We start from the raw sequence: 27,053 nt of genomic DNA, 5'->3' as shown, positions 1-27,053 counted from the left end.
AGATGGGCCAGATATCTGCGGTAGCTTATAAAACATTCCAAGATTCTTTCTCTTTTCTGTTTAAAATATAATGCAAGTTTATTATAGGGATTTTGAAAATACAGATAAGAGAATAAAATTAACATCAGTTGTAACCCCACCATTCAGAGAATTCACTAACATTTTGATGTTTATTCTTCTAGTCTTCTAAAATAAAAAGTTTTCATTTTAACAAAATAAAGTCATACTCTAAATACTGTTTGAAATCTGCCTTTTGATTTTTAAAATCTATCCTGAACATCTTTCCATGCATCTCAATATGTTTTTGCAACATCATTTTATTTATTTTTTATCCTCACTCGAAGACATTTTTTCATTTTTTGTTCAGATAGAGTAGGAAGGAGAGAGAGGGAGGGGGGGAGAGAGAGAGAGAGAGAGAGAGAGAGAAACATCAACGTGAAAGGGACACATTGAGTGGCTGCCACCCACACAACCCAACCAGGGCCGGGGACAAACTGCAACTGAGGTACATGCCCTTAGTGGGAACTGAACCCTGGCCTCTCTGGACCACAGGTCGATGCTCTAACCGCTGAGCAAAACCAGCCAGGGCTGCAACATCATTTTTGATGATGACATACTAGTCATGATACTGGATTGTAATTGTATAGTATGTATATTACCCTTATAGTTTCCATGTAGATCACAAATATTTTTCTCAGTTTTACTTTCTAACTTTTACATTGAGCCTGTCCTTTCATCAGCTGGCCATGGTCCAATAAAAACCAGCCATCTCTCTGGGTGGCCATCTGATAAATGGCATTTCCCATGTGGGCAGGGCCAATGTCTGTTCTGGTCATCACTATATCGCCAGTGCCCCCCTAGAATGAAATAGCAACACAATAAATATGTGTTAGCTGATCAACTAACTTCTACCTGTGCCCTGAGTGGTAGGCCCAGGTACAATCGCCAGTTGCTGGTTTCCATTCTTGCCAAGTAGCTTGTCTGTTTTCAACCTAGTAATCTATGCCCTTTGATACGGATATCCATTCCAGTTTTATCATAATAAAATTGCTATATTTCTAGCAATATAGAAATGATACATAACTACATAATAGAGAAACACTAATATGCAGTTTTGGAATGCTTTTTGGTGATATGAGTAAATTCTCTTGCTTTAATGGCATATGAAAAACCCAGAATTATAAAATTATTGTAAAATTATATGTAAGATTTCTCAACTCTATAAAGACTAGCATGGAGAATACCCAAAATATCTTAACAAGGGGTGCAGGAATTGGGAATGTTTTTAGCTCTAAGGAACTGAAAACCTAATTTCTGGTGCCACAGCACAGAGGAACTTATTTTTCTCTCACAAGTAGTCTGGAGGTCTGAGGGCCTGATGTCAGCCACTGGGTGATGTCAGGGTGGGTATCCCTGAAAGTCTCTCTTCTTTATGGTCACAAGATGGCTGCCCCAGCTCCGGGCATCACGTCCACATTCGAGGCAGGAAGGAGGAAGGGGAGTAGCACTGTGCCTGCAGTGTCTGCTCCTTTCATTAGGAGCATCAAGATGCCCCAGCAAATTTCTGCTTAGGTCTCTTTGACCAGAACCATGTCCTATGGCTGCCCCCAGCTACGAGGGCCCTAGGAAATGAGTATTTATTTGTTTGGAGTGGAAACCAGCAATGTGCTTATATCTGGTTGGTGGCTTAAGGATATTTTTATTTTCTGCTTTATTCAATTCTGTCTCATCTAATCTTTTTACCAGAAGCATTTATAATGTCAATAATTGAAAAAAATACAACGGATACTACTTTCAAATTCCCTTGTGAGGCTGTGGGCTCCGGTCTCTGGAAGCACCTGTACTGTCACCACTCAAAAATATGCAGAAGAAACTATGGGAGCTGGACTGGCCAGTGTATCTTCCCCAGTAGACTGTGACCCCTCCAGAGGGGCCCTCTCTGGTGCCAGGGAATGGGGTGGGGTGGGGAAATATACCATTTGTTTCATTCCCATCAGGCATTGTGCTAGTTATTTGGCAAGCATCTAATTCTTATAACAGGCTTTCTTTTTTTTAGACAAGAAGCTTAAATAAGCCACACATCAAAGTAATGTAAAGCTGAACCTCGGACTGGAGCATCAAGCTTTGATTTTGTGTGTTCCTGTCACATCGTACGATCAGTAAACATTGTGCTGAATGGATGCAGAGTGATTGAAGCATTTGGATGTATAATTTAAAAAAAGAAAATGACCGCCATTATTTCATAATTATTTCCTGTAGGGCATCTACATCACCATTAATTTTAATTAGTGCGACTGAAAAATAGCAGTCTGTATAAATTGCCTACAAGAGAGGAACTCTGTGTTCACTTGTCTGTATCTAGTATCCTTGACTAATTGCTGGCTAAACAATGAAAATGACTCCGGATGAAAAGACAGCTGAAGACTGATTTCCCATGAAGTCTTTAAAATGTTTTATTATAAAAAAAAAATTCAAACATATACAAAAGTAGAGAGAGTGGTAATATACCCCCATACACCCATCACCCAGCTTCAAGAACCATCAGTATTTTGCTAACTTTTTCATTGATCTCCCTTTGATATATATATTTTCCAAACTGGAGTATTTTAAAGCAAATGCAAAGAGTCGTTTCACCACGAACGTGTCTATAAATGGAATGAAAAGACTCTGTGTGGCCCTGTCTCTGTCTTCGGGTCAGCCTGCACAGGGAGGGACTCCACCCCAGCCGGCCAGGGCGCAGGGATTTCTGGGAGGCCCAGGAGCCGAGATGCACATTCCTCGCAGGCTGTACAATTTGTTTTGCTCTCAACCCAGGGCACTTCTTGGCTGAAACTCCTTCCGGCCTCAGGATTTATACTTTTCTCAAATGCTGAAAATAAGAAATCCGGCTTCCTCTAGCTAGAGACATCTGGGGAGTGTTGCTTCTGAAACTATTTTTGGCATGAACATGTCACCCGCGTTGTTTGCAGTGATTTGGAAATTTTAAGGTATGGAAAGCATCTGACTGAGGCTGAGTGGGCAGAGGTTGTTACACGGGCCAGTCATTTTCCATCAGGGTCCTGCTTCCTTTATTTTTCCTTTGTACTGTCTCTCTAGGACAAGGACTACAGCTATTTGAAAGGGGCCGGTATCTGAAAGGTGGCAGAACGGGTGTGGGGGAGGAGTGGCCAGTGGTGTGATGAAGGAGGAAGCTACTGGCTGCCTGTCCTTCCTTCAGCCTGCACACCCTCCCTGGCTCGCTGGAGTCCCGCACGCCGAGATTCGTGGAGAGTTCCTGGAGAAGGCTGGGTTGTGTTTGCTGCTGGGCTCCACCGGATAAGGGGGACAAAGATCCTGACTTTCTGAGTCCCATGCAGGGTACGAGGGATCAGGCTAGACCCACTGGGATGTTTCCCAGGATGAGCCAGGAAAAGAGAATACAAGGAGCAATCGGGAATTGTAGCTAGGGAGGAACCGGAGGGGTCCCGCGAGCAGGATGTAGTTTCGGCCACGGGCAGGCGTTGAGGCCATTGGGAACAGGTTGGGAAAAGGAGAATCGAGTGATGGGTAGTGATCCAAGCTGTAGAGTGTGAATGATCCAAGCTGTAGAGTGTGAATGAGGTGAAGCTGGGGAGTCTGGCTTCACTGGGTGATGGCGTGCACCACCACCTACTCTGGGCTCAGGAGATGCAGAGTAGATGAAATGGAAGATACCCCATGAGGAGGTGGTTGATTTATAACCCTGAATCTGTTTCGGTTCACAACACTTCTGATATCAAATGTGTGGGTTTTCTCCCACCAACAACCAGTTCTCCAAATCTCCAGACGTTAATTGGGTGTCCTACAATGTAATTTAATTCTGACACAAGCTACCTGGAGTTAGTGTCAGGTTCCACAGGTTTAAGGGCTCCGTCCCACAAGACTGCCCTCACTTCAGACACCAGTCGAAAGGCCTAGGTTGCCACCTGTACTTCTGACCAACCAGCTATAAATCGAGGGTTCCCACGACTTTCTCCTCTGACCCAATAATTTGCTAGAACAGCTCACAAAACTCAGGGAAACATTTACTTCCATTTACTGGTGTCTTATAAAGAACACAGATGAACGGCCAAGTGGAGAAGTGCATAGGACAAGGAATGCATGGAGCCTCCATGCCCTCTGAGTGTGCCACCCTCCCAATACCTTGATGTGTCCGCAGACCTGGAAGCCCTACAGATCCCATAATTTAGGGGGTTTTGTGGAGGTTTCATTACTTCGGCACGATTGATCAAATCATTGACCACTGGTGCATGAGTCAATCTCCAGCCCTTCTCCCCTCCCTGGAGGTTGGGGGGTGGGGCTGAAACTTCCAACCTTATCATCATGCCTCGGTCTTTCTGGAGACCAGCACCCATCCTAAAGCTGCCTCAGAACTCCAGTCAGAAGTCATCTCATTTGCATCCAAAAGATACTCTTATCACCCTGGAAATTCCAAGGGTGAAGAGCTGCGTTGGGAACCAGGGACAAAGACCAAATATTTATTTTTTTGTATTACGATATCCTTTAGCAAGGTTCATCCCACTTTCTCCCACCTGGGTGGGTTGAGGGTTCATTGGGATTAAGTGGGAAGAACTGAGAGAACAAGGAAAGGTCTCAGGGATCTCGATCCCCACCGCCCCACCCTTGGGACTGCCCCATCCAGCCTGCCTGGGTGGAACCCCAGTGGCGAAACCAGCTGAGCCTGGGCTCTGTGAGATGGAGGCAGGGGAAAGAGCACAGCAAACAGGGCGACGGGGTCCGTCTTCAGGAAGGCTGCTCACGGATGCCGCTCTGGGGACTCTATCCAGGAGACTGGACAAAGAGAAACTGTCCATATGCAGTCCAATGGGGACCAGTTCCATCTCCCCAACTGGTGTGTCACTAAATCACACGGTTCACAGCAACTTCAGCCCCATTTTTCACCAACAGGGGCGCTCACATCATGATCCATTAGGACCAACAGAAGGGATCAGGAACTCATGACAAATTGCTGTGTACCACAGTCCCGCACCTAGCCCCCCTCCTCCCATGGAGAAAATGTTACCCTTCTGGACAATGGGACCAACAAGACACCTCCATGTACATATCTGTTCATTGACTTGACCATTCATTACTTTGGCAATTCTCACATGTTTATTGAGAACTATGATTGCTTCCTTGGGCTCTGGGCTCCACGTACCCCTCCTCAGGGGCAGCATGGCAGAGCAGAATGTCCTCTGAACCAGGACCCTGGGACTCTTGTTCTTGTCCTGACCCTGCCACTTATATTTAGGTTCTCAGCTGCCATCTGTGAAAATGGGGCCAGGGACACCGTCCCATTGATCACCGAGACATGAGAATGCTTTATGACCTTTTAAGCGTCGTGCCTCTGTGATTTATGTCATCACCGCCATCTCTGCCTACCTCCCTAGGCTGGGGTGATGATTACGTGGACGAGAAGGGAGGGCGCTCTGTGTGAAGATGCAGCACATATGCAAGCATTTCCGGACGGCTGCCAGGGGGAGAGCGTGTGGATACTGTGCTTGCCGATTTCTCGGAAATCGGTGACATTTTTCACTGACATGTGTAGGAAGCCAAGTCTCTCCTCTGAGATTCCAAGTATGCGAGTGGAAGGGAGGGTGAGGATGAGCCCTTCTCTTCATCATGAGAAGAGAAAAGCAGAGGAGAATTGAGTTCTGGGAAGTAATAAAGATCTTAGTGTCAGCTGAAACGGCCCGCAAAAATGAGAAAGGGGAAGAACTGCCCAAGGTGTGTTTGCCTCCAAGACCTGCACACTTCCCCATATTCGTTCCCAGCCAGGACAGGTTCAGGTCCCCCTGCCTCCCCCGACCCCAAGTCTGGCTTGACTGCACCATGAGCCCAGAACGCGCGCTGGAGGATGTGTTACCACCATGTCTGATGCGTGTGCAGGCGGTGGACATAGGAGCGATTCATTGTCTCCTTAAGTCCAGAAGTCATTTCAGAAACCAGAGGTGAGCTGTCTTCTGCTGCTGGAACTATAGGTGGTTTTTATTTTCTCCTTTATACTTTCCATGGTTTTCCAAAAGTTTACAACAAACATCTATAACTTTACAAACCCACCCAATCCAAATCTTATTTGAAAAAGGAAGGAAATTGGAAGGTGGTGAATGCCCAGCTCTGAACTGAGGTCCATCAAGCAAGGCCAACCGGTATCTGTCACAGCAGGTAGAGGCCCTGAGCTGGAAGAAGTCCTGAAGGTCATCCAGCTCACCAGCCTGGCACCCAGTGTTGCTCCAACTCCTCGCCATTGCTCTCACCATGCCCCCTCTGAATGCCCTCCTCCCATCACCGCCGCCAAATTGGACTCATTGTTCAGGGCCCAACACGATCCTGCTAGCTCCGTGAAGGTGTTGTAAAGCCCTCCTTCTCCAACTGGGATGAACATCTGTCTCTCTCCTTTGCCCACGAGTGGAACTTTATTTGCACCTGTTTTATAATGCTTATCATCTGCCTCGTCCCAGAGTCATTTGGACCCAGGTCTAACTCCCCCAAAGGGCTGAAGCCTCCTCGACAGCAGGGCCTGAATATTATTGATCTTCGTGCTCCCAGTGACATCCTTAGACTGGCGCATGCTGGACTTTAAATGAATGTTTGTTGAACTTATGTGAATGAAAAATATATTCTAAAAGTGGGATATTGTGATCTATCACTTGATGGCAGGGCTAACCAGCCTTGGCACTGTTGTCATTTGGGCTTGGGCAATTCCACGTGGTGGGGAGCTGGGCTGCTTGGCAGCATCCCTGACCTTTACCAATAGACACTTTTGCCAACAGACACCTCCAATTGTGATGACCAAAAATCTGGACATTGCCTTTTGTCCCTCAGGTTGAGAACCACTGGTATGTGGTTTGTAAAGTGTCTTCATCAACAGTCCGTAGATGTAGGAATTCCCGTTTGATGGATGAGAAAGGCAAGGCTCATGGAGTGTGGAGAGCTGAAGTTGGGTCTGGCATGTAGGTGTCATTTCAAGTCCAGGGCTGATCTCCCTATCCTGGAGGCCTCCTGGGACCCCAGCAAGGTCTTTGCAATTCCACTGTGGTGTATCCATTCCACCCCACCCCTATGTCCCGGGTTCCACCCTATCCTTTTCCCTCTGCCTCACCCCTGGGGCCTGTGCCAGGCTGTGACCCACTGGTTGACCCTACTGGTCCACGTGGACTAGACCTCAGGTGGTGCCTGATCACATCCTCTCCAGCACCTTGAACTCCTCCCCATGCTTGAACACGCTGATGGTGACCTGGCCCGTCTCGGAGCCATACTTATTCTTGACAAAGACGCCATAGCGCCCGCTGTCCTCACTGTTGACCCTCTCGATGGTGATGGTGACCTCTGTCCCCCTCACCTCCATGTGGTAGCGGTCAAGGAAGGTGACAGGCTGGTCATTCTTCAACCAAGAAATTTCAGGGGCAGGGTCTCCTGAGATGACGCAGGTCAGGCACAGGGTCTGGAAGGACAGGAAGGGAATGCTCGGTCATCTCCTGTGCTAGCCCCTGGCATTCACCTTCACTCCCGCAGGGAGCTCCCAGCACAGGCTGCTCCCTGTGATAAATTCATTCTGTGGGGGGTTTTGTATCATATAAAGGGATGACATTAAGGGAGAGACATTTGACTTTAACCCCATGTCCTTCATCCTCAACTTTTTGTTGTTGTTAATCCTCATCTGAGGATATTTTTCCATTGATTTTTTTAGATAGAGTGGGAGGGAGGGAAGGAGAGAGAGAAAAATAGAGAAAGAGAGAGATCTATGTGAGAGACACATTGATTGGTTGCCTCCTGCACAACCCTGACCAGGGCTGGGGATCGAACCGTACATTCCCTTGACAGGGACTCAAACCCGTGACCCTTCGGTCTGCAGGCTGATGCTCTAACTGCTGAGCCAAACTGGCCAGGGCCATCCTCAACTTTTTTTTTTTTTTTTTATCCTCACCCGAGGATATTTTTCCATTTTTTGTACAGATAGAGTGGGAGGAAGAGAGAGGAAGGGAGAGAGAGAGAGAGAAACATCGACGTGAAAGGGACACATCGAGTGGCTGCCACCCGCACGACCAACCAGGGCCGGGGACAAACTGCAACCGAAGTACATGCCCTTAGCGGGAACCGAACCCGGGTCTCTCCGGACCGCAGGCCGACGCTCTAACTGCTGAGCCAAACTGGCCAGGGCCATCCTCAACTTTTTTACACTAATACTTACTAGTTAGGATTTTAGATCATTATTATTCTGGCCATTTATCTGCCCCAGAATGGCCTGAACTTTGCTTCATTGCTTTTTGTGCCATATATGTCATTATTACATATGCAGATAAGACGATATCGCTTTAATATGAAGATGTATAAATTGAGTTTGAAAATTCTTGAATAAGCTCTAAATCAGAGCCCTATAGTATCATGGTCAAACCCTGAGTCTGGAGCTGGACGGCCTCAGCTCTGCCCCTTCAAGCTGTGTGATCTCAGGTAAGTCCTTTAACCTCTCTGGGCCTCTGTTTCCTCAGCTGTCAAGTGTAACTAGGAATAATACCTGACCTCATGCGGTTTCCTTGATGGTTAAACAAGCTCGAATATGTAACATATGCAACAGTACCTGGCACAGAGTAAGCACCGTAATAATGTTAGCTATCATTTTCTAGACTATTAGACTTGCATAATTTCGGCCCTGGAAGGGTTTTAGGGATCATGTAATTGAACTGAAGTTCACAGTTGGAGGTGCATATACCCAGGACCAGTAGAGAGACCTGGCAGAGCGAGGGCGCACACCCCAAGGGCCTGACCCCAGGCTTGGGACTTCCTTTATGCCACATGTGACCACGAGGTGTAGTCACCGGCCAGGTGCTGGAATCCACGGTGCTCTGCTGTGCCATGATTTTTTATGGGTACATGAGGGAGCACAGCATGTGACTGCTGGCCGTGGGCGGGGACAGTCAGTACCTTATCCTCCATGATTGTGGCCACATCTGGCAGGCCCCTCACCACTTTGGCACGATCTGGAAGGAAAAACGAGACCCCGGTGATGAGCGTGTTCTTGCAGGTTGCTTCCCAGAGCGTTTCCATAGAGTTGAGGCTTGTTTTTAAGCAATGCTCCATCAGTTTTGGAGTGGAAATCTTTAACTATTTTTAAAATATTTTTATTAATTTTATAGAGAGAGAGGAAGGGGGAGAGAGAGCGAGAAACATTGATGTGAGAGAGAAACATTGATCGGCTGCCTCCTGCATCCCCCCCTGGGGATCGAGCCCACAACCCGGGCATGTGCCCTGACAGGGAATCGAACCGGGACCTTTCAGACCATGGGATGACGCTCAATCCACTGAGCCACACTGCCGGGCAGGGGTGGGAATCTTTAAATCTGTATTACCTGTTTCCTTGCCTTCAAAAGCAGAAGCTAGGGGACATGTGTGTTTCTATCCTTGACTCCAACCCATCCTCATGATCAGTGGTACCTGGAGGTGACAGTGAGGTGCCTCCCCCCTCAAGAACTGGGAAAGAAGGTTCATATGATTGCTCTGAGCCCTTAACTGGCAAAATGCACACAATAGGTGGAGATGAACCAGAGACCCAAAGGGGAGCAAGAAATAGTGGGACGGAAGCTTTTGGGACAGTGACTCTGGTCAAGGAGGGGACCTGATGGCCATGGAGGGTGGGCAGGAAGGGTGGTTGTATGTCACTAAGCAGAAAGTCAAAACATTCCTTCCGCTGCAATCGCTGCAATCGTGGGAGCAGCAGGCCTGGGCAGCACGGACCCCGGAGCACGGGTCAGGGAAGTGCAAAGAGCCTGTGTCACTGGGCTGGTGCTGGTCCATGGAGGTAAGGGGAGCAGGACCCCGAATCGTGGTGTGGGGAGAAGGCCCCAGAGGTGGACGCTGTCGAGTGTTCACCAGCCCTTCACAGCTGGGTGACACGGTCCACGTCCTTTGACTCTGGATTCCACAAGCCCCAGCCACCACTCACGGTGAATTCCGTCCCCTCTGCAGGGAAGCGCTCCGGGAGGGGAGCGGGTGTTCTCGCCGGGTAAGGGACTAGACTGGCAGAGGGAGGGGCCTGGGAGCCTCCGTGAGCATGTGGGCGCTCCTCCTGGCAAGGTGCAGGCTGAGGGGTCTCCGGGCTCGCTTTTCCCACCACGGAGACCGCCCCCCGCATGGTCACTGAGACCCCATGGCCCCTTCCAGGTTGTACTTATGAACACCGAGGCCGGCACTTCCTGCCAAGTGGGGACACTCAGGGACAATGTCCCCATGCAGGGGAAGTCCCTCCTCCCACCGGCGACCACAAGCTAGCAGAGTGAGTTCTCCCTGCTACGCCTCAAAGCTGTTCAGTTCCCTCCCTGGCTGCCACGAGCTCAGGGCTGCTATGCTCTGCCCCCAGAATCCTTTCCTCACGAGCTCCTGCGTCGTGGGTCAGTGGGACCTGACAGTCCCCTGGAACTGGGGGGTTTAGACCTGGCCGGCCGAGCTGACGAAGTCTGAGTGCGTGGACTTGGTGGCAGCACCCCAGGCAGCTCAGACACTGTGCCACGTCCCTGTGGGTTTGGGGCTGAGCCCCAAGTAGATGAGGCTCCAGTGTCCCAACAGCCAGGCCAGCTTCAGCTTCAAAGTCGTCCCCTCCCTACACTTCACCCAGAGGGGCCAGCCCAGCCTGGTCCAGTCTCTCCCCTTCCTGTCGGGTTCCACCTGCCACTGCACCTGACGTTGCCCAGCCTGCTTGGCACCAGGCTCCGCTGGGTGCTTCCACACCCCAGTCTCAGGTACCCTCGGACTTCCAACCCATCTGTCTTCGTGCTGTCATCGCTCAGGTCTCCTGGCAGCTCCGTGACAGCTCCGAGCCACACAGAGCCCACTGGGACCCTGCCAGGAGACATGAGCTCCCTGGAAGCCGCCCCACCCCAGGAATGAAACAGAAATGTCGGTGGACTTACTCTTCTCGATGATGGCCAGGGCTCTGAAAAACAGAAATGGAAAGACGCTCGAGGTTCCACTTACTGAAGGACAGTCCTGCTTGGGTGGGGGTGACGGGATGACGAAGGGAAGAAGGAGCTGGCGCGGGCTCCCAGAACAGGGCCCCGTGCCCGGTTCATGCCAGACCCAGGGGGCGCATGGTTTACACTGAGAGACACCAAGGAAACTTACTTCAGTCTCTGGTGCTCAGCCAGGGCGTCGTCAAAAGCTGTGAGAAGGGAACAGGGAGAAGGGAGAGGGGTATGTCAGGGCATCTGTCCTTGTGACCCAAGGGCACAGGGCTCAGCACGAGGGGTCCGCCACTCTCTTCCCTCCCAGTCCAGTATTCTAATGCCACGGTGGGTGGGGGATGGGAATCCCCCCAAAAGACCACGGGGTTTCTATTGAGGACAGACAGGTGGACAGCTCACCTTGCCCTGAGAGATCCGTCGAGAGTTGCCGGACTTCCTTCCCAGCAGCGATCTCCAGGGTGTATTTGCCCTTGTCTGAGTCTTTGGGATCCAAGATGTGGAGCCAAATCTCATCCAGGGTGGTGCCAGCCCTCACCCGGTCGCCACTCTCCAGGCGCTTCTCTCTGATTGTGAAGGAAGAGAAATGGTTTACACGGCTCAGCCCGTCAGTGCTGCTCAGGAGGCTGTCGGCAGGTCTACAGGCTCCCCCTGCCCACAGTCCTCTCCTGGGGCTTTGTTCCAAGTTCATGGGCTGAAGGTGGTGACCATCCATGAGATATTCCATAACTATTCATCCACCCATCCATTCATCATCCACCCATCCACCCACCCACCCACCCATCCACTTATCCATCCACCATCCATCCACCCATCCATCCATCCATCCATCCATCCAGTCTTTAAATCCTGTGGCACATCAATATGTGCCACTGCTGTCTGTACTTGTGACATGTCCTGCAAGCTGGGAATTGGAGGAAATGGTGCTCCTGGGCCAGTGACCTCCAGTCACTTCCTTACCTCTTCATTCTTATCTTAAACCCTCCCGAGATTCCTTCCACACTCACTCTCCCCTAGCCCTTAGAAACCATATAAACTTTTTTTATTAACTTAAAGTTCCTTCCTGGAGACACCTGTCCCATGTCCACAGTGTTGTGTTGCAGAAGTGACACCTCTCGGTTTAGTCACAGAGCTCAAGAACTCTAGAGTAGGAGCTCCATTGTCCTGGAACTCAGTGTGGCCTTGGCTCTCACTCATTTCACAAACTTGACCAAGTCAGTCTAGCCTTCGCTACAGAGTGGGTGCAGCAATGTCTGCTCCACAAGGCTGAGGAGTGCAAATGAAGCACCGAGGAACTTCTGCTCTCAAACTATCTGGGGTCACTTAGTTCGCGGCCAACTCTTCGTGGATACTTTAACTATCCTGCCTTCAAGCCCTGGCCCTCAGTTAGTTGTCAGCCTCACAGGTCCCTCTGCTTGAGCCTGAGTTTGCAAAGGCTGCAAAGACCCACAAGGGCACCATGCCCCCACCCGACTGTCTGCTTCTCCCTCATTCCTGTACCCTTCCCTCCCCAGTTCCAGATGCTGCCTGAAGACAATGATCCTTCTGTGGTCGTGGATATTCTTGAAAAATGGTTCTACCACCAGGCTGACCACCTTCCCTGAGGGATCTCCTTTCGGCTCCTTATCCCTGACTCCCTCTGTGGGCAACAGGAGCAGTCGGAGAGCCTGTCTGCCGGCCCCTGGGGCCTGGGCTGTGGCAGGTGCTGGGCCCTCCGACAGCATGGGCAGGGCTCCAGGGTGAGGTTGACCTACTTGTGGAACCAGGTGGTTTTCATGTGCTCCACGCTGTAGTACTTGACCTTGCTGAAGACACGGATCCCCTCCTCAGTCCCCTGGACTTTCAGTGGGGTTGCAGAGAGGACTGGGGAGGCAGAGGAGACGCGTGAGTCTCCCCATGCTCCTTTGGGCACCACATTTTGGGGCCTGCCAGCTTGTCTCTGCTCTTGGGGTACAGTGGGGGAATGCAGTGTTGTAAGAAGGCAGGAGCTTCTTCCCCCCACCCTTTGAGTTTGGAGACGAAACCCACCCCTAGGAGCCAAGGCTGGTTGCAGGTCCCCTGGAGGTGATCGGGCACCATGGCAGGGGTGGGCGCAGAGAGGGGCTTACTCACCCCCAATTCTGCTCAGCTCAGTGAAGAGGGCATCCAGGGCTGGAGGGAGACAGAGAGAGTGGTCAACTGGTGTCGGACTCCCCGGATGTAGCAGGTTGGGGACATCCTTAGAAAGGCCGGTGGGCGCACAGGGAGCCCTGCAGGATGACTCCCGTAGCTGGGGACAGAGGGCGCCTGGGGCACTCAGTGAACGATGGGGCGGGGGCACCACGATGGAAGATAAATGGGCCGACTTGGCAATTTTCTTGCCAGCTGAGCCAACAGGCTGGATGAGGAGCCAGGGCCCACTGTGGGGCAGAGGCATGAGTCTTGAAGCCTGGGCTCACCGTGGTACGTTTCAGTGAACATGGGCATCAGTGTCACACACACCAGGCCCCTGCCACTGACTAGCTGTGCAGCCTTGGGCTGGTCACTTAACCTCTCTGGGCCTCAGTTGCCCCAAGTGACATGAGGTTCCCATACATTTTACCCCACAGGTCATAGCCCTGTCTCTGGATTCAGTGTGATCTCCCAACGGTCCTCCTGGCGCATCTCCAACATCGCCAGCTCCTACCTTCCCCTGTGAGGTCCAGGATGGTGTCGTCCTCCCCTCGGTCATCAGAAACCACTGCTCTATAAATCCCCATGTCCTCTTTGGACAGCTGAAAGAAGGGTGAGCGGCGGTGTCAGTCCAGGCTCTGGGCCTGCCCGCGCTCGCTGTGTGATCTCAGGCGAGCCCTCTCCTCCCCGGGCCTCAGTTTACCCATCTGGAATGGGTGAGCTCTAAGGCTCCCCCCAGCTCCAGAGGTTCCAACTCAGAGCTTGTCGGGGTCTGAGGGTGTGGTGGGCGGAGGGTTGATGGCAGCTGCTCCCAGCAGAGCACGGTGTGCCTCCTGGTGGCGCTTGTCTGAGTGTCCCCCCACCCCCCGGTGCCCTGCTTCCTGGGGGCCCCTGGAAGGAGGGACCCCTCTGCAGTTCTCCAGAAGGAAGTGTGTTCTTTCACTCAGGACAAGGGAGTCCTCTCTGGTACATGCTTGTTGACCCCCAAGTGAAGACTGAATCCACACTCAGTAAACCAATAACTTGGGTGGTACTTTTTTTTTTTTTATCCTCACTCGAGGACATTTTTCCATTTTTTATTCAGACAGAGCGGGAGGGAGAGAGAGAAAGAGAGAGAGAGAAACATCGATGTGTCGATGTGAAAGGAACACACCAAGTGGCTGCCACCCGCACGACCCAACCAGGGCCGGGGACAAACTGCAACCGAGGTACGTGACCTTAGCGGAAACCGAACCCGGATCTCTCTAGACCGCAGGCCGACGCTCTAACCACTGAGCCGAACCGGCCAGGGCTTGGGTGGTACTTTTTAAACAAGGCCCAGAGGTCAGACATGGCCCCTCATTACACACGGCCTCCCTCGGGGCCTGGGGAGTGATCTTTGCCTCCCTGTCCCCTAGAAGGGCCTCCCGCCCCCCACCATCTCTACACAGTGTTCTGTGGGGCCGCATCCAAGGCAGAAACAGCTCCTAATTGGGGATCAAAGGGCTGAACCCCAATAGTCCTTTTTTAGGTCTTTTCCCTTCTCCCCCAGTGAAGGCTCCAAAGTCCCCAGCACACCCTAGGGAAGGCCACTGGAGTGACTCCTGACCCCTCTCTCTAGCCTCCGCCTTTGCACGTAAGCCCTCTGAGCCTCTGTTTGCTCACTAACATGGTGGCCTGACCCTGCCTGGCCACGGCTGCCGCTGCTGTGAGGCCTGAGGGAACCCCTCCTCGGAAGCCAGCGAGCTCTGCACCGAGGGCGGATGACTGTAGGGCTCGGAGCTATTAGGCACCTCCTTGATGCCAGGCCCTGTGAGGAGCGTGCTCCACGATGACCAAGGCCACCTTGGCACTGTCCCGCTCGGGATTTGGGAGAAGACCCTGAAATCCTCATTTCCTTCCTATTTAGCGGACCTGCGTTTCTCCAGTCCTCCTCGGCACCCAGCGAGGCCACAGACATAAACAGCAGGGCAGAAAAACATGGGATGTTTGCCAAGGAGACTTGCATTTCTGTCTTCTCAGAGGCCACGGGGGACATGGGTGGGTGAACTGAGTTCCAGGCCCGGAGCCCAGCCTTCCTGTGCCAAATTCCTGGACTGTCAGAGCAGGAAGGAACCCCTGAGAGCGCCCCTTCCAACCCTCTCATGCTCCCAACGAAACAGGTCAGAGAGGGACAGTGACTCGCCCAAGGCCACACAGTGGCAGGGCCAGGACTAGAGTCCAAACAAAAGGAAAAAATCAGTATTACTGATCCTGTCCTTACTTAAAGTTTTGTTATTGTTTCCCTCATGGTCTTTTTTGCATTAATTTTGATTTTTTAAAAATATTGCATGAAATATGATTTATCTTGATTACTGAGGTTTTTTTTTTAAAGTCCTCATCCATGGATAATTTTCTATTTATCTTCAGATAGAGTGGGAGAGAGAGAAAGAGAGAGAGAGAAACATCCATGTGAGAGAGACACATTGATTGGCTGCCTCCCGCAGGACCCCAACCAGGGTACGTGCCCTTGACCGGAACCGAACCCACAACGCATTGGTCTGCAGGCTGACGCTCTAACAGCTGAGCCACACCAGCCAGGGGTTGTTTACTGAGTTCTTAGTGCCCCCTTAAATTTTGTACCTGTGTGGAGGGCTCACTTGCCTCCCCCTAGTCCCAGCCCTGCTCCTGGCTGCCCCCCCAGTGCCCTGGCGCCGCCTACGGGTGTGAGCCCTGCAGTACCTCCTCGATGCAGAGAAGCCCCGCGCCGGTCTGCGGGTCATACTGGCCATCCGGGGCCTCTTTCTTCTGGAAGAGCCACTGGAAGCGGGTGTCCTGCTTGGTGTTGGTCACCTGAGGGAAGCGGAGCATGAGGCTCCACCAGGCTTCCTCTTGTCAAGTGAAAACTCAGCTCATCGGACCTGTTTTTACAGATGTGCCGCTTTCCCTGCCCAGACACACCCTCGCCACGGAGTCTCAGCCCCCTTCCTCCTCACTCCCGTGTGCTGGCTTCCCAAGAGGACTTGCTAATGGTGCTCCCTCCGCCTCTCCATCCCTCCCCTGCTCCACTTTCCCCTTGTACACGCCTGTGTATCTTTGCTTCTTAGATGTCACTTCCTTCAGGAAGCCTTCCTTGAAGCACCCGGAGGGCCTCCCATCGTGATTAACCAATCTCCTGCACACTTCTCCATCGTAGCAGGAGGCGTGCTGTTTTCCAGGGATCCTGATTGGCCCTCGGCTCCTAGAAGCCTGAGGACACACTTCATCCTCCTTGTACGCCAGTGCCTTGCAGCGTGTCTGGTGCACAGTAGGTGCTTTGAGTGTTCTGAAAGGATCTGCTTCTGGGAGAATGCCTGCCCCCCACCCCCGTTCCCCAAGAGGCTGCAGGCTGATGAGAAAAGCCCAGATTTGGGGTCAGACAGACTCCAGGCTCCACCTCTTGATCTTGAGCTATTTCCCCATTTGTTTTCTCATCTGTAAAGTGTAGTGAATAATGCCTACCTCACAGATGCTCCTGAGGCAGAGAAAGTAAAATAATGCTCGGAAGCACTGAGCAGAGCGTCTGGTAAGGCTGCCAATAGACACCAGGGAACCCCATCAACGTACAGACCCTGGAGATCTAGGTCAAGGCTGACCCAACGCACACGAACTCTGCTCCCTGGGCTCTGTGAAGGGGGCTTTGCTTTCTGGTTAAATGCAGCCTCCCTGGGGCTACTTTGCAGGTGTGGGACCAGCCAAGCACAGGGTAATGGTTTTGGGGGAGCGGAGCAAGTACAGCCACCGGACTTGGGGACAAGCCACAGATGTTGCCCCAGAGGGCCTGGGGGCAGGGCTGGGGACCGGGACAGAGATTTGCCTTGCACGTCAGCAGCACTCGGCAGTCCTCCGTGACCGTCCACTGTAAGAACTCCTTGAAATAGGGACCTGCAAGTACAAAACCCGCCCACTGGTCAGAGCTCCAGGCTCAGCCAGGGCGCCACCTGTTGACAAGACAAGGGAAGGCAGTTGGGGTTGGGGCAGCTAGTGACCACTGGGCCCTCAGATTCTGCCTCAACCAGGGCTGGTGGGTGGGAGTGAGGGAACTGGGGTGAGGCAAAGGAGGTGCCTAGGGTGCAAAATTTAAGGAGGCACTCACTCTCCTGGTTGGGCAAGTGCTGTTTTATTCTGGCACAGGGACAGCTGGATTGAATTGCAGCGAGTTCCCCAGTGGGCACAGCAGGGCTTGGGGACCTACTAACTAGAGTTCCCCAGCACTGTCCCCTGGCCCAGTGGCCGAGGCCTTTGAACTTCACTCCAGCAACTCTTACCCTGTTTTCTCTTCCAGTCTCTTCTCTTAGCATCTGCCTTCCTCAGAAGTTTGTCGAAATCTGTGAACACACAGCGAGGGACTGGCATAAGCCAAGAGGAACACAGGCTCAGAGAGGGGCATCAGGGTGGACAGAGACCCCAGAGCTGAGAGCTGAGGCTGGGTGCACGGGCAGGGAGGGCGGGGAGGGCGGGGTGCAGCTGACCGTCGTCCACCAGGGCCAGGGTGATCTGGTTTTTGGCTTTTCCATCTTGGAGCTGAGCTGTGTACGACCCTTTGTCATCCTCAGACAAGTTCTGGATGATCACTTCCACTAGGCCCTTCTCTCGCTCAAAATTGATTTTGCGATTCTGCAAAGAACAAACCCCAATAATAATTTTTGCCCAATTTCCAATCCCAGGGAATTTGCATTGTGGTGCATAAGTGGGGTACAGTTGGACTTGGGGGTGATATGTACAGAGTTAGAAGCCTTCAGAGATGGGGAGGAAGCCCTGGATAAACCTCTGCTGCTTATAGCATGGGGTTCTCCCCACACTCAGCCCTGAGAACACCCCTGGGGTCCAGCAGGCACAGGAATGAGTTTTGGGTGCTTCAATTAATTGCAATTAATAATAAGTCCCAATCCTCTACTGTGTTACTTTTTTTGTTATTTTCTATTTCTTTCCTAATTCTCCATAGAAATATAAAGATAATATTTTGAAAAGCCTGTGGGCTTGCTACCCAGAATTAACAGTCATTTATAATTTGTCATATTGTAAGTTTTTAAAAGTTTTCTTTTCTACATTTAGAACCGTATTCCCTCTGGCCTTATTTGTATGTGTGGTTTGAGGGAGCCATCTAGTCTTATTTTATATTTCTGTTATGGCCCCTGAGAGTCCCAATGCTCTGTACCAAGAGCCAGACTTTGTAACACTTCCTCTGCCATGTGCCAAGGTCACACTTAATCGTCAAGCAGAACATTCAAATCTATCTTCTTGTTTGCTCCTCCGGTTTCTGGGACAGCCAGCTCCACTGTACAGACGCAGGAACGGAGGCACACAGAGCTGAAGGGTCGTGCCCAAGGGCACACAGCCAGCAGGGCTGCCACATGCGTCCTGGGACATCTAGCTCAGCTCTTTCTCCTCTGTCAAAACCAGCGCCCTCTCCAATGACAATAACATTCACAAATAATATGATCTCATGATCGAAGCTCTCACGAGACTGAAACGGTCATGTTTGTAATAAAAAAGCCGGGCGATTCATGTGGGTCAACTAATAAAAAGCAGTGGAATACCACCGCTGTGACAGGAAGACATAAAAGTGATATGATTTTCGGTATGCAGGTACTCAGATACACTCGCATGCTGCACTGATTCGTAACGCATTGGTTTGAATTTGAGACAGGCAAACAGATAAAAGAAAACACCATTCTGTACAAGAAAAAGAAAATGAATGAAAGAGCATAGGTGAAGTGTTTACTTGAATAAAAACACTATTCAGTGCATATTAAAACTGCAAAATTTCTCTGTATAGGGTCTAAGCTTGGATAATTATGAACGTAGGTTTTTCATCTGAAGAATGTCTGGTAGAACATTCAAAAATTGTAGGGGGTGTGGGGAATTCTTTGTGAGAGTGTTTGTTCCTGCACTGACAGGCATTTACAGTCCCCGCCATCTGTTCCCAGCTACTGAAAACCACGTGTCCCCATCCGGTTCCCACCCCACCCCATAGGCAGCCGTCTCTGAAATGTCCGCTAGGGGGCGCTGCCGACCTTAGGGGAACCACTTCCAGGGGCAGCCAAGAGCGGAGCAGGGAACCTCACTTATGAATCTCAGTTCCAGTTACCGGTGAGCTGAAGATCTCCTTCTTGTTGAAGATGAGATGCAGCTCTGCAGCCGGAGATAACTTTTCTACTTCCAGCCAAAGCCGCACCTCTCCTTGCTCCAGGACGTCAATGTTCCAGCCGGAGATCAGCTTGATCACTGGGAGGCAGAGGACAGAGGACAGAGGACAGGAAGGAGTGGGGTGGGGCCCCCTTCTCTCCTGCCTACTGGCCACCAGCCCCACCCCGAGCACACTGTTGGCATTATGTGCACGGTGCTTGAATGTGTGAAGGAGACTCACGGGGGCGGGGGTCTGAGGAGTTTATGCATGCCCACTCTAGAGTGAATTCATCTGAAGGAAGTGTTTCCTCTTCCCATGTTTGAAGGCCATGCTTCTCACCCTGACTGGACACCGGATCCCAGAGGACTTTCCAAAGCATGGGTGTCCAGGCTCAGGCCCCGAGGTTCTGATTTGTCTGGGACATGGCCTGGGCATCGGGATTTTGAAAAGCTCCTGGGGTGATTCCAATGTGCACCCAAGTCTATGACCTCTGCACACTACCAGCCAGTGGAGAGAAGCAGAGGTTTCGATGACCCAGAATCCAACCAAGAAGAAATATCCACTCTGCCCTCCCTTGCACCCTCTGTCCACCCTGCTGGTGTCCCTTTTCCATTTCAGGGACCACTGACACCCTGGTCTCCAGCCTGTGATGCCCCCGCTCTCTGCCCCGCCCCCCCCAGCTAGTTTTTGGCTCTTGCTGACTCAATTCTACTCCAAACACCCCAGAGTTGCCTAGGATGGCTTACCTGGGTTTCTGATCTCATGGCTCAACTTCTTCAGCTTGTCCAGCTCTGGGACAGGGAGGAGCAAGGAAGAAACCAAAGAAAATGAAATACTGGGGCCAGTAGGGTCCATGGAAGCCATGCGGGTCTATGCTGGGTGAAAGTCCCGAGACACACCACCTCAAACTGGGGTCACTTGCAACCCAGGGGTTGATGATAAGCATGTGGGCCTTGGCCCTGGGGTCCCCCAGGGGGGTGTGGAGGGCTGCTGCAGGTCACCTTGAGATCGAGTGCCACCTCTCCAGGGAAGTGCCTACTGTGTGCCAGGCACTGCACTATCTCACTAAGTCCTCACACCATGCTGTGGAGTCAGCATTACTGTCCACCTCTGACCGCTCCAGGCCCACTGGGTTCTGAGCCCTACTCTTAACCCACTGTAACACGCTGTCCTAGAGTCTGAGGTCTGTCTGGCCCCAACACTGAGTACTTCAGTCTAGAAGTCTCTAGGGCAGGTCTGCAGAGTGCTGTCTCATTTGCTAACTGCTTCTTTGTTAGATTTGTCTCTCCTGCTAAGCTGAGCGCTAGATCTGCATGAGTGTCTGGCACACAGTAGGTGCTCAATAAATAGGTGTTGCATAGAAGAACTGGCAGGGGCAGAGCCCATACTCATTTTCCCTAGTAAGCCCCAGAGTCTTTAGCATGAGGAGTCTGGACTCATGGCAAGAATCCAGTCAAAACCAAACCAAACCAAAAAACCCATCCTTTCTGTTGATGGTTTTAGTTTGCATAGATTCATCTACATGTATCTGCATAACATTGTTTCAGTTGAGGCCCAGAGAGGTGACATGACTTGCTCAAGGTCAAACAGCCAGAAAATTGTAGAATTGTAATTGGGTCTGTCTGGCTTCTGCTGTTTAACAAAATCAAAGGACTCCCTGTGTAGTCAGCAGGGAAGGCAACGGGCTGTCTCTCAGTTGCTATGGAGACAGCAGAGAATGAGTCTTAGCACTGATTTTAGTTCTGTTTAAATCATTAAACATGGATGACCCTTTAGACATGGCATCTACTCTCCAGTTTGTCATAGTCCCCACTGCTCCCTATTGCCATCCTCATTCCTCTGACCAAAAGTTTTTTGTTTTGTTTTGTTTTTAGGCTACAGAAAGAAGTACTAGAAGTACAGAAATAATTCTAGTACCTTTGCTTTGATCAACAGTAGAAGAAGGAAAGAGAGACCAGAAGAATGTGAACTCCATCAGGCAGGGATTTTTGCCCGTTGAGTTTACGGATGTAATCCTGGGACAGTACCTGGCATTTGGAAGGTGCTCACTAGATATTTATTAATTGACTGGCTGCCTGATTGGGTGGAAGAGGACCCAGTTCTCTGGAAATGACTGCTTTGCTAGTTTTTGTTGCTTTTTGCCTGCCTCTCGGGGACCCTGATCTAGGCTCGTCGCCCTGGGCAGGCAGCAGTAGGGCAGGGTGTTACCTTCCTCAGTCAGCGTGTGGCTCGCTGAGATGTCTTCATCCGCATCGGTGACCACCACTGAGTAGGTGCCCAAGTCCTCGAGGCCAGGTTCCTTCAGGATGACCTTGGACCTGGCAGAGAGGAGAGCAGGTGCTCTGAGCGGGGCCCTGTGCACTGGAGGCCTGGGAGCCGGCCAGTCTCGGTCAGCTTGGGGGTCCTGCAGCCCAACCCCTGACCACGGCCAAGCTGCGAACAGGGTGGCGCTCCATCACACCTCCTCGGGGTCCTCTACCCAGGGCTGCTCTGGCCTGGAGCTGTCAGCGGCCCTGTTAGTGGGCTTTCTGGCACAGGGTCTTCTTACTGTCTGCACTGCCCCGTGTCTCCCTCCGGGGCTCAAGTCCTCAGCTCTATCTCCTGCTGGACAGGGCTGAGGCCAGGAACTGCTGGGGGTGGAGAGTGAGACCTGGGGGCATCTGACAGGAGCCCTTGTGGTCATCTGTTCCCAACCCCTACTTTTACATGAGATGATGCTGAGCCCGGAGATGTTCCAAGAACAAGCCACTGGCTCCCAGGCTAGAAAGCAAGTCCTGCGCATCTCCTTGGAAACACGCAGTTGCTTACAGGAGAAGATTCAAAATAAATGCTGTTCTTTCAGCCCCTGAAATGCACTGTTCCTTCATTTCTCCCGAAGGTGGTAATCAGCATCCTTAGCAAGAGACAAGAGCCCCTCTCAGGCCCATTCGTCATCTGTGGGTCCTGCCAGGTAGTCTCACCCACGAACTTGTGCCAACTCATCTGACAACAGGGGGGGCCTGTGGACTAGCTGTGCCACCTCCGCTCACTCACTTGTTTACTTCCTCCTCGATCTTGACCCTCTGGGGATCTGGTGGGCCCTTGTAGTCCTTGGACCACTGAAACTCTGAGGAGTCGGGGGCCTCAGGGGCTTCGAAAGCCAAGTAGATAAAGCCTTCTTCATCCACACCAACCTTGATCTCTGGGGCATCTGAGGGCAGGATCCAACAGAGGGAACCGGATGTTTATACATGATAAACCAGGTCATGCCCCTCCCCTGCTTAAGCCCTCCAAGGTCTGCCTCTCACACTTGAACAAGATAACAACCCCAGGCTTCTTGCTGTGGTCTCTGAAGCCTGATCTAGCTCCTTCTCAGCTCAGATGTCACCTCCTCGGAGGGGCCCTCTCTGACCACCGGTGAAAGGAACCCTCACTCCACCATATCACCCTGTTTCATTTCCCTTGTAGCATTTATCACTACCTCCTCCGTAACTGGTTACTTGTTTACTGTTTATCCGCTGCTCCCAGCACTAGATAAGGACCCTGCTTTCTCATCATTGCTGTATCCCCAGGGCAATGTGGGTACCACCAAATATTTGTTGAATGAATGAATAATTAGAATAGAAAGAGATATGTTTTATAGTTGGGGGAGCTGAGTGATTCCGTCACGTGCTAGCTGTGTGACTCTGCACTACGATAATATCCGTTCTAAAGTGGGGACAATGACAGCTCCTTCAGTGGCTCTGGGAGGGCCAGGGCAGCCTCTGGCGGGTGCGGTAGGCGGGGCCTCGGAGCTCTGCCTGCAGGACGGGCAAAGCCTCCTGTGGTATCTGAAATAACACTTGGGATTTGGAGTAGGGATTATTTCAAATATCCACGAAGAGTTGTATGAGCTCATGAATGTGGCATGTGTAAGAATGGAAGACCCCGCCAAACAGAAGGAGGAGATGGGTTCACATCTCAGGATCCCACAGACATAAGCGGGGCGGGGACTGGAGAGAGAGACAGGCAGGTAGGAGAGAACCGCTGAAAGAAGTGTGGGGTGGCGGTGGGGGAGGCCCAGCAGGGCCTGTCCCTCTGCAATCCGTGCTCCTCCCGACCCCCCTCTGAGCCCCTCCTCGATGGCGCAGCCCAGCGGTGGTGCTGGCACCCTCCACCTGCCCCTACCTGGCCTGTCCTCCATGAGTATGGGGTCTGTGGGCATGGACGGTTGCCCTGGACCCGCTGAATTCACAGCCTGCACCTGGAACACATAACTCTTCCCCGGCTGCAAGTCCGAGATCTGGGGGTGGGGGTGGGGGGAGGAGGCGAGAGTGAGCACCGAGGACAGCAAAGACCACCCTTCCCGAATCCCTGGCCATGGGGTGCTGGAACCACGCATCTGTGGAACCCCAGGGAGGCTCGGGCTGCCTGGGGGTGGGGACGGGCGAGGAGCACACTGCTCTCCCGATTCCAGTTTTCAGTAGGTCTCCCCTGGGATTGTCTTCGTGCCTGTGGCACCTGAAACTCCATCAGCTCGGAGCTTAACTCATCATCCATTCCCAATGGGAAAACCCTCTCCCTTGCTGCACCCCGTCTCTCCTCCATTTGTCCCCGCAGGGAGAAGCCTGGGGACCACCTTCGCCATCTGTTTTTAAGCCCTCCACATGCGGTCACCAAGTTCCCCCTTTACTTCCCTGACATTTCTGGAGTGTGGCCGCTGCTCTCCATGTGGCAGCCACGACCTCCACCGAAGCTTTCTTCCCCCTCGCCTCCTCTCTGTGTGCCCTCCACGCCATGACTCCCTCAGGGACCCCGCGGTTACCACGTGGCTCCCTGCCTTTGCCTCTGCTGAGCCTTCTGCCCGAAACGCGCCCGAGCCCTTCCCCAACTCATCCTTGACTTCCAGCTCGGGCGGCCGCAAGGGTTCCAGGACAGTCCCCGACCTTCCCCTTAGAGCTCCCGGAGCCCCTCCGACGCCCCTCCACTGTACAATGCACGGTCTTGTAATCGCCTGTTCCCCAAGGACGGCCACGTGGAAGACCTGGCTCCAGATCTGGCACTAAGTAGGTGTCAAGAAGTATTTAGTGAATGACTGAGTAAATGCCAGCCAATCATCCACAAGCAGAAATAGTGCCAAGTCACCAAGCCTGCCCCGCCCTGGCCTGGGCCACCTCCATGGCGGGGCAGAGAGACCATCTGTCTCCACTGGCTGTCTCAGGCAGCTGCCCAGCCCTGGCCTACTCTCCGCAGGGAGCTGGCCCGCGGAGGTGGCGGCTGCAGAATCTCAGCGCATGCCACCGGCCGAGGCGGTGTGAGAATCCGTTCGACTTTAAGTGCACATAACCCATGCAGAAACATGGCCTGCGCCGTATTCCGTTTTTGTTTGTTTGTTTGTTTGTTTTTATCCTCACCCGAGGACATTTTTGCATTTATCTTCAGATAGAGCAGGAGGGAGAGAGGGAAGAAGAGAGAGAAAGAAACATCGATGTGAGAGAGACACATCGACTGGTTGCCACCCACATGACCCCAACTGGGGTTGGGGACAAACTGCAACCGGAGGTACGTGCCCTTAGCGGGAACTGAACCTGCGACTCTCTGGACCAAAAGCCGACGCTCTAAGGGCTGAGCCAAACAGGCCAGGGCCACGGTGACTTCTTTAAGCAAACCCCTTGATGCATATTTACATTTTTTATGACTTTTGACTTTAAAAAATATGCAACAATGAGCATCCTTGTCCTTAGAACTTTGCACACTTGCTTAATTATTTCTCTACAACTCAATCCTTGAAGTAGAGTTCCTGGTTTCAGGGACGAGCATGTCCAAATGCTGATCTACCTCGCCGATTAGAAGTGAGTTTTTAGGGAAGAGCCTGCTCAGAGTGGAGCAGGTGAGTCTACCAGCCGGCCAAACCTACTACCAGTTCGCTGGGTAAGCTGCCCCCTCTGCTCCTCTGCTACCCCGAAGGTCCTCCCAGCTCTGATGCTCTGTAGTCCTGCCATGTCCAGGGGCAGGAAAGCTCAGGGTGGGCCGGAGGATGAAGGCACAGGGACTCACCCTCAGGTGGGTGCCAGAGATGGGGTCTGGGGTGACTGGCTTCCACTGCTCAGAGCCTTCCTCCTGGAAACTGATGCAGTAGCCTGTGACTGGCCCGGCCCCCGTGTAGAGTGGGGGCTCCCACTTCAGCATCAGGGAGGTGGCCCGCACCTCGAATGCCCGCACGTCATATGGGGGACCTGTGGGGATGGGGTAGAGAAGGAGCTGGGCAGATAGGCCACCTGCCAGACAGCCAAATGGCCAGCCAGACAGCCAGGTAATGAGCTGGGTGGTCAGTCCGCAAGCTTGTCCATCTGTCAGTCACAACCAAGCCTGGAAGCACCTGTTCTGGGCATAGTGGGGACCTCGCTGGCCTTGGCATCATGACAGTCTTGGTCTGGTCCTGAAATAGGGTTAGATCCTCCCATCCCCACGCCAGACAGAGGAATCCTTCCAGTGTCTTTGATGTTTCAGTGCCTAATGGAGGAGCTACGGGTGTGACCTCCAGAGTCATCACCAGGGCTCATGTCCCGGCTCTACCCTGAGGCTGTGGAGACTCTAGGTAACTTACTTAGCCTCCATATTCCTGTTTTCTCATCTGTAAAATGGGGATAATAATAGTTCCTATAATACAGTGCAGTTGTGAGCATTAATGACATAATTTATGGAAAGTGTAGTTATATAGTAAATACCCTGTAAATATTAGTTGTTTATAATTACTGACTAAAGCATCACACATACTAATTTCCTGCCATTCTGGTTTTGTGTAGAAAACAGAACTGAGCTGAACAGAATGATGGAGGGTTGTGATGCTTCCTTCCTCGGGGGAGGTGAGGGGCTGTGGGAGCCGGGTGTAGGGTGATCAGCCCCCCTTGTTGTCCAGGACTTGCAGCTGTAAAACCAAACTGGGACAAGCTGGTCGCCCTAGCAATGTAACTTTGGGGTTTGAGATTAATCTGAGGCTGGAATCTGATATCGGAGGATGTGTTGAGCTAGAGGACAGTGTATGCTGGGACCAGTTGATGGTCAAAGTTAGGGGTCCCCTAAGGCAGGGTTAAGACTATGTGTCAGAGATCACAGGGTCCGAGGGGGAAGGGGCCAGGGGTCTGGTGTCTGGAACAACAGAACAGACGTGAATGCACAGAGAACTCGTCAGTAGTCATGACATCGGTAGCTTTGGGGGGGTGCGGAAGTCTAGGCTGCCCGGGCTCTCACCTGGCTGGGGCATCGTCCACTCTTTGCACTCAAACAGGCTGCTGGGCGCCGACAGCTCGCCGACACCTGCCCAGTTTGTGGCCCGGGCACGGAACTCATAGAAGTGGCCCTCACGAAGGTTGCTGACCTTGAGGAGCAGAAACACAGACTGAAAACTGAGGCTGGAGAGAAAGGAGCAGAGGTGCAGCAGCGGGAGGTGGGGGTTGGGGGTGGGGGGAGGAAGTCTACGGGGGCTTTAAACAAGACTGGCCAAGTGGGTCTGCATTTGAAAGTCAGCTGGAGTGTGGAAGCCAGGGAGCCTGAGGCCCCTCTCGGCCTCAGAACCTCCCACAGGGGTTCCCCCATACCAGTCAGGACTGCAGGTGGGTGGCCACATTCCAGCCTTACCTTGCAGACCTGGGTGGGGACAGGCTGCTGGTTGACCTGGTGCCAGTCCAGCTCCTCTGAGTCGTGCTGGTCCAGGAAGTAGCCCAGGATCTTGCTACCTCCACGACGCTTGGGAGGTTTCCACCCAATGACCATGTCATTTTTGCCACAGTTCAGGAGGATGAAATCATATGGGGCAGAAGGTGTAGCTACAGGGAGGCAAGGAGGTG

At 52.2% G+C, this 27,053-nt stretch overlaps 1 protein-coding gene across 2 annotated transcripts in view; it reads right to left on the bottom strand.

The window, feature by feature from the left end:
- Positions 1 to 5,993: 5,993 nt before the first annotated feature.
- Positions 5,994 to 27,053, bottom strand: part of MYOM3 (myomesin 3) — a 46,754-nt gene continuing 25,694 nt past the window's right edge. For both annotated transcript variants that reach the window (XM_036257291.1, XM_036257292.1), the window contains exons 17-36: positions 26,845 to 27,032; positions 26,458 to 26,584; positions 25,264 to 25,442; positions 23,395 to 23,509; positions 22,282 to 22,438; positions 21,457 to 21,566; positions 19,995 to 20,039; positions 19,210 to 19,346; positions 17,591 to 17,735; positions 17,387 to 17,446; positions 16,936 to 17,003; positions 15,822 to 15,932; positions 13,636 to 13,723; positions 13,083 to 13,121; positions 12,725 to 12,833; positions 11,373 to 11,536; positions 11,134 to 11,170; positions 10,923 to 10,945; positions 8,941 to 8,996; positions 5,994 to 7,462 (exon numbers count right to left, since the gene is read on the bottom strand). In XM_036257291.1, coding sequence (XP_036113184.1) covers positions 7,199 to 7,462; positions 8,941 to 8,996; positions 10,923 to 10,945; positions 11,134 to 11,170; positions 11,373 to 11,536; positions 12,725 to 12,833; positions 13,083 to 13,121; positions 13,636 to 13,723; positions 15,822 to 15,932; positions 16,936 to 17,003; positions 17,387 to 17,446; positions 17,591 to 17,735; positions 19,210 to 19,346; positions 19,995 to 20,039; positions 21,457 to 21,566; positions 22,282 to 22,438; positions 23,395 to 23,509; positions 25,264 to 25,442; positions 26,458 to 26,584; positions 26,845 to 27,032 — 2,222 coding nt within the window. In that variant the 3' untranslated portion in view covers positions 5,994 to 7,198. The remainder of the gene's footprint in view (positions 7,463 to 8,940; positions 8,997 to 10,922; positions 10,946 to 11,133; positions 11,171 to 11,372; positions 11,537 to 12,724; positions 12,834 to 13,082; positions 13,122 to 13,635; positions 13,724 to 15,821; positions 15,933 to 16,935; positions 17,004 to 17,386; positions 17,447 to 17,590; positions 17,736 to 19,209; positions 19,347 to 19,994; positions 20,040 to 21,456; positions 21,567 to 22,281; positions 22,439 to 23,394; positions 23,510 to 25,263; positions 25,443 to 26,457; positions 26,585 to 26,844; positions 27,033 to 27,053) is intronic.

This window comes from Molossus molossus, unplaced genomic scaffold (genome assembly GCF_014108415.1).
Source record: "Molossus molossus isolate mMolMol1 unplaced genomic scaffold, mMolMol1.p scaffold_m16_p_12, whole genome shotgun sequence".
Lineage (NCBI taxonomy): Eukaryota > Metazoa > Chordata > Mammalia > Chiroptera > Molossidae > Molossus > Molossus molossus.
This window is presented reverse-complemented; position numbering and strand designations above follow the sequence as displayed.